General features: G+C 38.4%; 1 protein-coding gene across 1 annotated transcript in view; it reads right to left on the bottom strand.

The window, feature by feature from the left end:
• Nucleotides 1–603: 603 nt before the first annotated feature.
• Nucleotides 604–13,674, bottom strand: part of snrka (SNF related kinase a) — a 21,460-nt gene continuing 8,389 nt past the window's right edge. The window contains exons 5-8 of the mRNA XM_088405229.1: nucleotides 8,499–8,640; nucleotides 7,142–7,354; nucleotides 6,261–6,395; nucleotides 604–4,340 (exon numbers count right to left, since the gene is read on the bottom strand). Coding sequence (XP_088261355.1) covers nucleotides 3,113–4,340; nucleotides 6,261–6,395; nucleotides 7,142–7,354; nucleotides 8,499–8,640 — 1,718 coding nt within the window. The 3' untranslated portion in view covers nucleotides 604–3,112. The remainder of the gene's footprint in view (nucleotides 4,341–6,260; nucleotides 6,396–7,141; nucleotides 7,355–8,498; nucleotides 8,641–13,674) is intronic.

Genomic DNA, 13,674 nt, shown 5'->3' with positions numbered 1-13,674 from the left:
AAGGAAAAAAGTATTTTACCTGTAACCAATCACAATTGTTTTATAATTCCTTAAGATTATGTAAAAAGTTCATACTGTGTTTATGTTTAATGACTAATTTTTATTGCACAATCATTACCTTTAAAAACAGCTCGTGACAGTCACAAGCTGAGTTGGGATTGGTCATTACCTGAGACTTTAGCATCAGTGATGTCATTTTCAGTTGATAACAGTAGGCAAAATATGTTTGTATTAAATAAACTTAAAAAGTACTTTATCAAATTAAATCTTTACAACTGAAAATGAAAATATGTGGACTATTTTAAGTAATATATACAATTAAAATTACAGTACTTTGAACTACTTATTCTAATTACTAAATTATTTACTTAAAACATTACGCGATTATTTTAACATCACCCTGTGACCCAATGTCCACTATAGTGGACACAAATGAACAGGCTGGATCTCAGGTGGATACACTTTTTACATGTAAAATAAAATGCATTAATATCACATTATTACTGTATGTTATGGCTATAGGACCTGAGTACATAGTGTGTATATATAAAACAACAAACAAACAAAAAAAACAAACATAACAAAAAACAGAACATCAACATCTTCCATTCACATCGGTTTATTCTAATATATCTCTATCATGTACATACAGTACAATATGCTCAAGACGTATGGCACATCCATTATTGTTGTACATTTTGCAGTCGCTGGTATTGCTGTGTGGCTACAGTATTAGGTGATCATTTGTTTGTCTCTGTCCCTCAGGTAGAACAGTAGTGTGTATGTGTATACACACGTGTATACTAATTAATATATATATATATATATATATATATATATATATATATATATATATATATATATATATATATATAATGTATGTATACACACACACACAAACAGGTGGATTGTAGGTTGCTACAGCAAAAACATGCACGATAAGATAAATATTCCACCAGGGATGAGTCACACATCCATGTTACACACAGCGATGCTCGATGCAGGTCCGGGAGGCACTGTTGTCATGAGCTATAGGAAGAGAACCCCCCTCCAGACCCCTGTCCCCATACGGGTCGTTTGTTTTTGGAATGACGCTACAACAGCGGCTACCAGGACTCCGGGAAAACATCTGGATTCACGCGGGTTCACTTCCACCCACTTAATTCCCTTTTGAATGTTAAGATAAAGAGCTGCCATTTTGTTGTATGTACATACAGGTATGCACACGTGTGTAATGTCTTTTTTTTTTTTTTTTTTCCCGGTCTGAGTCACTTTTCAAGTTGAGGGTGTTTAAATAATCCAGCAGGAAGAGAGGAGTAATGGTGCTTTCTACGGCGATACGTCAACACTAGATGAAGTGCTTTGGAGTCTTATTCACATATTTACACTTAAAAGTCTGCTGCACACTGCACTTTGGCTCGTGTTTTATTTTTATTTTTTTTTCCTTAGCAGAGTGGACACTCCAGATAGAAAAATAAAAGCGATGGACTAGAAAATACTGTGCGCCAACATTCGACTTGACTCGGTCATTTGTCCCCGTTTTCATGAAAGCACGCTTTCAGTCGTCATATTTTAAAAACACACACACAAAATCAACAAAACACAAAAGCTTTAAAAATAATTTAAAAATGAGTAAAAAAACCAAAACAAAACAGCACAGTGCAAGAAAATGTAACGAGATGAAAACTGCACGGATGTTCCTTTGAACGAGTGAAGTCAGTGTGTGTTTCTGTATATTACATGATTGAGTATGTGCAAACCTTGTGCATGACATGAGTACACTTAATGCCTCTTTTTTTCCTAATATGTAAGGTCAGCATTTTGATTCGCCTCCTGGGTGATCCGCCAAACAAAATTGGCATCAGTGACGGTGTATGGGAAGCTGTTTTGACCATTTATATGAAATCCTTGATATCAAGCTTAAAGTCCATACTAAGTACTCTTTGTCCTTCCTAGTAAGACAGTTCTGCACACTAGTAATTTTAATATTCTGTAGCAACGTTTTAAACATTGCAGAATTTTTCTCTCAACTTTTGTGTACTAGAAAGACAACTACATATTACTCGAGGAAAACCTGAACTAGTTGATATCCAAGTACAACCAATGCAGCTTTTGCAGTCAATCAACATTGTTGAATAGTTGCTCAAGACTTTCCGTAAAGTCATTTGAGCTTTGATTTGACTTCTTGAATATCAAGCCTCGTGTCCATGTTGAACTAGTAACATAACAAAGATACATTTTTAGAACAATTGTCTTCTTGAAAAAAAATACTTGTACAACTAGAAAGAAAGATTAAATAAAATAAAAATAGATATTTTCACCACAACGCTAAGTATTTCTCTGCTCACTGACAAATTTACATACCAAACTACTACAGCAGAAGGTCCAGAAATCTACTAGTGTGTGGTAATCCTACTAGTCAGGACAAAGTGCATACTAGTACACAGACGTATGGAACTTAACTCATCCACTGCCATTGACGTCAAAAGACGTCAGATTCATTTACAATGAGCGGACAGTGATTGAGGTAATTATTATTATACTGTCTATCATAACGCATGAGTTGCAGTAAAGAAAAAATACTGTCATGACTCATTCACTCATTTTTACTGGACTGGCAATGAATGAGTTAATATATATTTTATATTCAAATTTAAAGTTGAACACAGCATATCTATTCAATCAGTTTAAGGTCATACATGTAGGCCAAATGTAGCACTAGCAATGGGGTGGGCATTCGAGTAAGACTGTCATTGGACGAGTGTGAATGATTTTACTCGTGAGGACAAAGACTGTAGTAGTACATCAAGGAGATTCATAGGTGTCCAACTCCAGTCCTCAAGGGTCAGTATCCTACATGTTATCCAATTTTCTCCCCCCAACACACCTGATTCAAATGATTAGCTTATTACCAAGCTCTGGAGGAGCTTGAAAAATGATCCTTATCATTTGAATCAGGTGCGTTTGAGAGACAAAGGTTGAAAACATGCAGGATACCGGCCCTCGCGGATTGGAGTTTGACACCTATGGAATAAATGATCAAAGAGCTTGCGGTGGGCGCCCGAGCTCGGATGAAAAGACGTTGAGTGTAGGAGTGTTTGCCCCCCGCCCCCTAGATGACCTGGCAGCAGCTGTGGGGTGTGGGGGTGCACAGCAGACCCTCCTTAGGACTGCGGTGGACATTGACCGACAGAGTCTTGTCGCTCAGAGGCATCTGCAGGGCGCGGTTCTTTATGTTCCTGTGGTTCTCGCGGGCCAGGTCCAGCTCCCCCAGCATCAAGGTCCCTGAGCAAGACCCCTCCAGCAAGGGGTCTGCCAGCGCGTCCCCCAAAGGGGGCGCCTGCTGGTACAGGTTCCCCCGGGGCGACGGCCCCCCCAGAAGCGAGACTTTGTCCAGGCTGCCGGTGGAGCCGCCCACGCACATGCGCCACACGGGGCGTTCCTGAGGGTCCCCGCCGATGCTAGCCGGGCCGTTGCCAGGGGTCCCCCCGCCGGCGCCGCCCGTCAGGTTGTGGAACTGCGAGCTGAAGCATAAGCTCATCAATTTGAGGCTTTCCACTAAGCCGCTGGAAGCTTTGGCCGAGTTTTTTCCATGGCCCAAATTGGAACCGGGGCTGGCGCCGTGAGATGGGCTGCCCTGGGCCGCCGCCTTTTTCTCACCGTCCTCGGCGTCCGACAGCTGCCGACACTCTGGGTTGCCGTCGCCCGTCCCCGAGGAAGGCGTCTGGGTGGCGACGGGCGCCGAGGCGATGTTTTTTGGCGACGGAGGCGACGATGCTGTCCCGGAGTTCAGATTGAGGCTGAGGCTCGTCTTGGCCAGGCTGAGCCCTTTTAACTCCGCCTCCTCTTCCTCGTCCGCCTCGTCCTCTCCTTTCTCATCCTCGTGGATCTGGTTGAGGACTGGAGCGCTCAAGCGAGACGTCAAGCGATTACGGGACGAAGCGAGGGACGAGGAGGCTTTGGAGCGGAGCACCACTTGAGCAGGAGGAGCAGAGGGGGAACAACTGTCCTCCCCCTCCTCTTCCTCATCCTCCTCCACGCTGAAAAGGCTGAGACTGCGAGTTTTACAAGGCCCCCCTGAGGTCAGAGAGCTTAGTCTGAGGGGGTTGGAGTGGGGCTTGGAGAGAGGCCGAAGTCCCTTGTCCTGGTTCTGGCCTGCTGACTGCTGGTTGTCCTGCCTCTGACTGAGGTCCAGCAGAGCCGTTTTGGGCCGGGGGCCTTTGTGGAGGCTTTCGGCGCTGCGGGCCGGGGACTGGGGTCCCCCGGGGTGTGACATAGGCGGACCACCCAAGCCATCACTGACGTCCTGGTGAACATCCACCCGGGTGGGCCAAGACTGCCTGTGAATGGTTAGCATACGGAAGGAACCGCATGGGTTATCGAGCGGGGGCAAACTGGAAGCATTTTCCCTAACCTTCTTTATCGAATGTAAACATACACTTCTGAAACATTAGAGACTATGTGCTTTATATCGAGTCAACAAACCAATCGTTAATCCAATCAAACACTCTTAAATTCTATGATGTAGCTGAATTTAAAACTGCTCAATCAATGAAAAAAGTAAACAACAATTACTCTTGCTACGGCTGAAGGTGTTTTTATAAAATCATTTCCACCAACGCTAGATATTTCTCTTAGTTCTTTATTTGGGCTATGTACTACATGTATCATTCACTTGTACACTTACTGGATTATATGTTTTTTTGTTGTTGGTTTTAACAGAGAACAAGGGATAGGATTCGATAGATTGTGAACTTCTTGCTATTCCTTTGAACATATAATTGTACTTAATTAACATGTAATGATCCTTTCTTTTGTTTACATTGATTACATTTGTGCTTGTATGTTTAATAAATCAAATCAATCAAATTTCTGGATGATAGTGTAATTATCATTGTGCTCTATATAATAGTGTATTCAGGCAATATTGCTCATTTGCATGTGGCAAAATGAGAAAGGCCAACAATGTAGTAATAAACAAAAACACAGTATATAAAAAGTCAAGCAACAGTTTAGGAGGGTGAGGTTCTGCTTACTGCAGTGTTTCAAAATTAGCCTTTCTGCTGCTAACAAAACACAAAAACATTGCTTCCTTTTAACAACCCAATAGACACGATCACATTTTATTTGTTAACTGCAAGTCGTAAAGGAGATTTAAATCATTGTGTTAGTTCCCCACTATAAAACTGAATTGTATTTTAGAATTAAGGCTCTTCACTGCTAACAAACAATGCCAAAAAAATTACTTTCTTGTTCTATTGAACAGCCTCATAAATAAATAGTATTATTTATTCTCTGGTGCTGATAATTGCATGCCAAAAGGAGATTTATTACCTGTGTTTTACAGTCATCATGTTCGCCTCTATTAGAAAACGTAACTATTTCAGCATTAACCTGTTAGTTGATAACAAAGACAGTGCTTGAAAAGCTCTTTTTTTTTGGTTACACAAAAAGCCTTAGATTTAAATATCATATTCCTTTGCGTGCTGTTAACTGCTTGGCGTCAAATGTCTTTTAAATTGGGATTTTATTGTCAGAATTATGTTGGGTCCATATTTTAAAATTGTACCGTATTGTAGCATTAGGCTGCTAACAAGTGCTAACAAAGCTGTGCTAAACGTTCAAATTATGTTACTTGAAAAGCCTCTCAATAAAATATTATTACATTGTATTTTACTGCTATTCATAAAGGGGAGTATGTTGTTGGATCTCCTGCAGATTATTAAATTGTATTTTACCGTACGCCTTTTTGCTGATATCCAAACTGTTCTGAAAGCTCCCAAACACATCAGTAAAATAGCCTTATAGCTAATTATCATTACATTTTATTTTCTTGTAGTTTTTCAGTTGTTTGCCATATGTTACCATTTTTATTGGTGGTTTCATTTGTTTTATTAGTCGTCCTTAATAAAATTACATTGTATTTTTTCCTGTAACAAAAACAGTGCTAAACACTACAAAACAAATTATTTATAACTGCTTCCTAAAGGTACATTGTTGCATCTTATTCCCTGTTTTAAAAGATGTGCCATCAGAATGTTACTGGTTGGAGTGGGTGTGTTTTTTTTTTTTTTTTTTAAGGCAGCCATCTGTCTCTATGCTGTCGAGTTCATCTGTTGCGGATTAAGAGTAGACAGCGCCACAAAAGATGGCCTTGACTCAAGGAGGGAGTGTTTATGTCTTGAGTGTTCTCTTCCTCTTCTAGAAGTGCATTGATGTTTAACACTCTCTGAAGGTTATTTTTGGGTCAATTTTTCTACCTGAACTGGGCTTTGCTGGGGCTGGGCGATCGTGTCTGGCTGTGTTGCTCCTTTTCTTGTCGCTCCCTCAGCATCCTCTCAGCCAGCAGGTAGTACGTGGCTGTGATGTGGTTGTACTGATTTGACTCCAAAGCCCTGCAAAACAAGAGATGCTCCGTTATCTCCTCTTTAACTCATTCAATCCTAAAGAAGTATTTTTATACCTCCCCCGCAAGACATTTGATCCAAGGTACTACAACATTTTTTAAATGTTGGGCTAAAGGAAAGTCTAAAATGATTATTTTTCCTAGTAATACTTTAGGGAATCAAATAATAAAGTACATGATTACTTTAGGTAACCAAAGTAATCAATTACGATTGATAAAGTACTAGCCGCAATGGTTAATAAAGTAATCAAATAGTACTGAAGTAATCATTTATTTTAGGTAATTACTAGTATTTGTGAAGAAATGCCCACACTGCTAATTCTATACGACCAGTGATTAGTTTGCTAAATTAATCACTTTAGTACTAAACCACCTAATTTTTTTTTTTTTTTAGTTTTTTAATCATTTAGGACTCTCCTTTAGGGAAAAACTTGAAGTACTGTACCTGGGATTCAATGTCTTGACAAAAAAAAAAAAAAAAAAAAAAAGTAATAAATATCTTTGGGATTGAATGTCTGGACTTAAAAAAATGTCTTTGAGAATGAATGAGTTAAATATGAACGTGATGACATGACCTCTCAAAAAGGTCTTTTGGAAGACAGTATTCCCTGTATCCTTGCAATTTGTGAAATTAAATACAGTATTAGTCATATTGTGGCATGTTGGTGCCAAGGAATTACATTGGGGCTTTTAGCTTCATCCTGTGATTACAAAGGATCAAACCGTGGTACGTACTCTGTTATGGCGTCTCGGTCTGCAATGCCCCCCAGCACCATGCGCTGGATGATGGAACCGTGCTCTTCTTCCAGCAAGCTGCGGTGAGACACCAGTGGAGTGGACAGCTTGGTGGCCGGCGACGGGTCCACGCCTTGGAGCCATGCATGGTTCTCAATCTCCTCCAGCGTCGCTCGCTTCTTGGGGTCTCGTTGTAGCATGTGGCCGATAAGACTGAAAGAGTGGCCCCCCCAAAAGTTCATTTGTTTGATTCTTTTGTGAGTTTTTGACAAAGTGCTTGCTCAGCTTCTTGTACATTATGTGAGAAAACACACAGGAGATTCATAGCAGTCACTAACGAATTGTGGTTCATTTGTTCGGTGTCCAAACTCCAAAATGTGCACTACTGTTACTCTTATAATCTTAAAAGTTGTTCAATAAACATATGTTAAAAAAACATTTCATCAAATAGTTGGAGTAATCTTTATTATGAAGCTAATATTTTCCCTTTTACTAAAAATGAATATGTGTTGGTTATTGGCATCCTAACCACTAATCTGTATTAGTATTATTCCTGTAAAAAACATATTAGTGTACCTCTACTATGGTGAATAGATAACCTATGTTTACCCATGTATGTCTAGTAAAACTGGTGCCTTGTTTGAATATTACAAGCGGCTTTTAGCATATTTCTTTCCTGTGTAAAAGGCAAGAGAAATTAATTCATTTAATCAAATCAAACAGAATAAATGAATATGCTATCACATTTTTTTTCACGTGCTTCGGATAAAGGTTTGGAAAATTTCAATATGTTTTTCTAATGTTTGACGATAAATACATCAGTATTATATACCTAAAGATAATTAAAAAAATAATATTTTGGTGGTATCAAATAGAACAACAGTAATACAGTATAGAATATTACCCATAATTAACCAGAATATTAAAATCAGCCTTTATTTGTCTCTTTATGCTATAAGATTCCCATAAATTGCACAAAAATGCAAGTGTATAAGCGTATAAATCAACATTTAGTCAGGCTGTATGTATGCTAATTAACACCACCACTGTGCTGGCCCCTTAATACTAATTGTCAACCCCAGGAGGTATTTATGCTTGCCTGCGACTGTATATATAATGTTGCATGCAATAAAAACCAAGCACAAATCCAGAGTATTTCAAACTGTCCTGCAGACTAAAAAAAAAAAGAAAAAAAAAGGGCCAGTGTTCAAATGAGCACAAGCAGGGGGGAGGAGAAGCCTCCCCATTCGTCTTCACACATTGGCGGATATGAAATATGTAGCACCTGCAGAGCCAGCTCGTCCATCTGCGTGTGAGCGTGTGCAAGCTTGTGTGTGCGTGCCAGGCAACGACTCACTCTCGGCAAGCTTCGGAGATGTGCGGGGGAACTGTGTATTTGCAGTCCATGATCATGGTGAGCGTCTCGCTGTCGTTCGCCTCCTGGAAGGGCGGCTGACCGCACACCAGCATGAAGAGAATCACACCCAGACTCCAGATATCTGCGTGGGAGGTGACAGCGAGGCGTTCAAGAGTGTACATAAACACCACTTTTTCCCATCCAGCCGTATAGATTTGCTTCAGTGGGGGGGAGGCATTTCTGTTTTGCCTGTTGTCTAAAGTTGTGAAAAGGGCTGACATAGTTGACTTCTTGGCATCGTTCCACCAGAGTGTGTGAAAACAGACACGAAATAGGAAGAACACAACACTTATCTTTGTGTAATCAACAGTAGCGAGCCAAGAACACAAAGTACAGTATGTCCTCTATTGTCACCTCAACCAAGCAATCAGCTTGGGCGAGTATTGTATTGTTTGATTTTACAATAATGCAAAATCTATTTTCCATTTTTCTATTGGCCAAGGTGTCCGGGAAAATGCACAAAATGACTTAAAGAGCGCAACAGACTGTGACAGACATTCTATTGTTACAATTTGGTGCGACGTTCCACTGGCAGTAGACCTCATAGAGCAGCGACAGAGTAGGCTTGGGCCGATATCAGATCTGATGTAAAATAACCTTGAGTAAAAATAGCATTAAAAATACAGCTTTAAAAGATATAATGTTTAGATATTTTGCTAAATAGCCATTTTTTTCCGCCTTAAAACTTTTTTTTTTCTAAACAAAATATATACTGTAGCTTTCAGACTAAATAAGCAGCATTAATTTAGCTAAAAAATAGTTTTGTTACAGATAAGCTGCAATGGACTACAAAAACAAATGTTGCTTATAGTCCAAGAAAGACGGTAATACACCACTTTTGTTGTAGTTTGCCAAAAACCGGCCACAACCCCCCTCAAAAAATCTATATCAATTGAGTCTTAGTAGTATGTAAAACCTTCTACATTTGTGTCAAGATCTGATCTGACGTATTATTTGTTGCATAATTGAAAGATATTATTTTGTTGCCATTTTTATTATTAGCAATGTTGATAGCTAGGTAGTGGTTTTAAAATGCTTACTAATTATTAACAAATCACAGGCTGTACATATTTGGTTAAAAAAAACAAAACAAAAAAAAACTTGAGGACCACTGGACCACAGCAAAGACGTCAGACAAAACCTATAGAAGGCAAAAGACAACAACAGGAGCTGTACTAAAAAGATTTCTCACACACACCTACAAAATCAAATTTCGTGACATGTTATGGCTTGTAGCAGTGATAAAAAAATCCACATAATTCATGTGGAGATTAAAATAGTGTCATGGTTGACAGACTGTTTAAACAATCCAAACAACTAATGTAATTTGACTGAAACATGGCTTATAATGCTCTTTCTGTTTACTGACCTAGAATTAAAAAAAAACAACAACAAACAAACAAAAAAAACACCGTGTGCCCCTTGCTTCAAATGAAGCGTGAACCATTTCCATCCAGAGAGGCGGTCGTAAATATGCGTTAGCGTCATGCGCATCTGTCTGACTGAGGACAAGGCTCTCATGGCCCTGGAGCACAGGCTCCCTCCCTAACACTCATGCATTCAATATCCCGGAAACTAGGTTAGCGTGTGAATCATGGCACAACGTCATACGAGTGCTAATTTCATGCAACACTTCTCTTCAAACGCTGTGAGGGGAGGGAAAAAAAAAAAAGAGCAATTTTGTTTGCTGAGACGCTTTAGCTGTGATCAGTGGTCCTTTGACACGCTTCCTACTGTGACATGTCCGTGATTTCCTACTGTGACATGTCCGTGATTTGGAGAGATACAGTACTTGCGGCGAATTCGAAAAAGTGACAGGAAGTAAAGGCATCAAGTATTCACGGACACTGATGATTAAAGAAAAAAAAATCTAGTTTTAAATTTGCATCATTACACAAAAAAGACAAGTAATTTTAAGGATTTGGATAAATGGTACTATATTGTATTGCTATTCTAGTTCGATTTTATTCCCAGGTTCCAACAAAATTTTCCCACAAGATTTTGTTCATTCCAACAAAATCAGGTTGTTTGAAAATGAGCTAAGAGCTGCTGAGTCGGTGGACAGTTCCCAATGGCGAGAAGTCACTTCTTTTGTTATAAAATATTGATTGGCGCCGCCTTAAAGGTGTGCTATTTCAAGGTCCATTTTATATATTTTTACAGGCATCTTCACCACTGAGCATCTTTTGCTGCGACTTATTCACGCTGCACTGGTTAGCCAAGATCAAAACTAGCGTGCGGACATTCGACAAGGTTTAGTTCATCTTTAACGGAGCATGAAATAGAAAAGATGGATACTTGAAATCCAGTATGCTTATGGAACTATCCTATCCAAAACAGACACATACACACACACATATACATATATATATATATATATATATATATATATATATATATATATATATATATATATATACACACATATATACACATATATATATATATATATATATACATATATATACATATATATATATATATACATATATATATATACACACATATATATATACATATATATATATATATATATATATATATATATATATATATATATATATATATATATACATACATATATACATATATATATACATACATATATACATATACATACATACATACATATACATACACACATATACATATACATATACACATATACATATACATATATACATATATACATATATATATATATATATATATATATATATATACATACATACACACACACACACGCACGCGCGCACACACACACACACACACACACACACACACACACACACACACAGTGGGCCCCCGTGTTGCAAGATTTATCCGTTCTTCGGTTGGGGTCGTAAGGCGAATTCGCCGTATGACGGGCAGTCCAAACCGATGTTAAATAGCTAATGCGTTTAGAACCCCAGGTGAAAACCTCCAAATTGTCCTTACATATTAAAGATTGGTACCAAAATAGTATAGTAAGTGCTATGTATATATAATAACATGTATTCAATCAGAAAACATCATAAATACAAATTTTAGAAAGGACTTATTTACCTTTAAGTTTTGCTTGTTATGCCCATATTCCCTAATAAGGGTTATCTCAAACATGGATTCCATATAAATCATCTTCTTACTTCTCTCTTTAACATCACTAGCAATCTTGGAATCCATGGCTAACCCTTTCAACTTTGAATTAAGCAGTAAAATGCACTATAAATACGGTTTCGTATCGACTTACAATCGAAAAAAGCGTTACCGTTCCGCCATTTTGAAAAAGGTGGGGCCGACCAATAGCAGACCACCATCGCCGTGGATATTTATTTTAAATTATTATATTTATTTTGAATTATTATACTTTTTTTTTTCATTCAAGTTGTGACAACGTCACATATAAAAACAAGTTTTAATGGCTGATGTGGGTTTATTAACTTTTAAAGGCTCCAGAAAATAAGACCACTAATGCATACGCGTGCGCATTAGGGTTATTTATTCGAGAGTCTGACATCACGGAAGGCATACTGATTTACGCCATTTATATACGTACTGAAATACTATACACTGTATATGTGTGAAAAATAAATAAAAACAAAAATATAAACATATCTTGCATAAAACAAACAAAAAGTTAAACTTGGACATGCCTGCTTTCTATCAGAAGTTAAATACTGTAAGTACATAAAACAATCTTGTGAGGAAAAAAAAAAACAACAAAGAAATTGTAGTAATTAATCACAAGGGGATCCGTATCATCTCTATAGGGATCCTGAAAATGTTTTTTTTTTTTTTTTGGTGCTCTGGGGCTTCTCAAGCTGCTGCATTCGCTGTCGCCATCTTACCTCCTGCCGACGTCTCCTAGCAACCGTGACCGTCTCCCTCATTACTTGCGTCAGCGGTGCGTTCAACTTCCTTCCTCTGTAACTTTATTTACAAAACCAGATGGCTGACAACACATGGCCGAACGACTGCAGTGCAAGAACAAAAAGATTTGAGCTTCTCAAGAAGCACATTATTATTATCTTTAAAAAAGACGAATCTTTGTTATTGCTGTATAAAATCTTATTAAATTGTGGTGACGTGACCAATGCACATTCTTGCACAAATATATCCTGAATTATGCATGTGCACGAATAAAAAGATTAGGTTTTTGTTTGTTTGTTTGTTTTTGTGCCGCTTGTGCTTGGTGGTGTGTAAAGAATAAGACTACATTCAACTCTACATTTGCAGGATGCTTAAAAAATGGAAGGAGCTGATGTGCTGCATAAAATCAGGAAGGAGATGAGGGGGGGACATTCCAGATTCTTTCCAGAATCCAGAATTAAAAAACGCCAGTTGAGAATCTGGAAAGTCACATAGATGGTTTAATTTTGAACTTGGACATGTTAAATAGAGCAAATGTGTCAATTCTGTCATTCCAGAGCATAATTTGCACCCTCTTTTTAGTCTTCTTGTTGAACTAAGCCTGTTTTGAATGGGGAGTGGGGGGCTCGCTTGCTGTTAATTGATGAGCATGTTAATCAGCCCTTTTTCAATCTCCATGTATTTTTCGACAGAGGAACAAGAAACTCCAAATAGAGACAACTGAATATCAGGACAGTCGTGTTATCTCTGTTATAAAGTGGCCAGGTGGCCACATGGCACATTGCAGCCCTGAATACAACAGTTCTGGTTTGGATGGTTCTAAATTATTATGTCATTGTTCCCTGTGACTAAAACAACATCCTACTTAATGATAAAATGCACACACACAGCACAAGTGCACAAAACAACAGACAGCCAACACAATGGGTCATGTGACCATACGTTCAGCTGATATTGTCCAACAGCAGGATGTCATTATTTCACTCTGGAGATTTGGAGAACACTCATCTGCTTGGCACAAAATAAGAGAGGCAGAGAGCAGAAAATAGCACCACTAATCCAGGCAGAATGAAAAAAATGCGTCTTCAATGCCTGCGTTCTCCATTTTATGCTCTGTTGTATATAGCGATGAGTGATTTCTTGTTTAAATTGTCCACAATATGAATAACTATTGCTTTTAAAATTATATTTTAACTTGGGCTGCAGTTATGCAATATTTTTGTATTCAGATATCTAACTGAATTTTTAGTTATTGAACAGATATTGA

This window comes from Hippichthys cyanospilos, chromosome 21 (assembly GCF_059441005.1).
Source record: "Hippichthys cyanospilos isolate Australia breed blue-spotted pipefish chromosome 21, RoL_Hcya_1.0, whole genome shotgun sequence".
Classification (NCBI taxonomy): Eukaryota; Metazoa; Chordata; class Actinopteri; order Syngnathiformes; family Syngnathidae; genus Hippichthys; species Hippichthys cyanospilos.
Note: the sequence above shows the minus strand (reverse complement) of the source record. Positions and strands in the feature narration are given on the sequence as shown.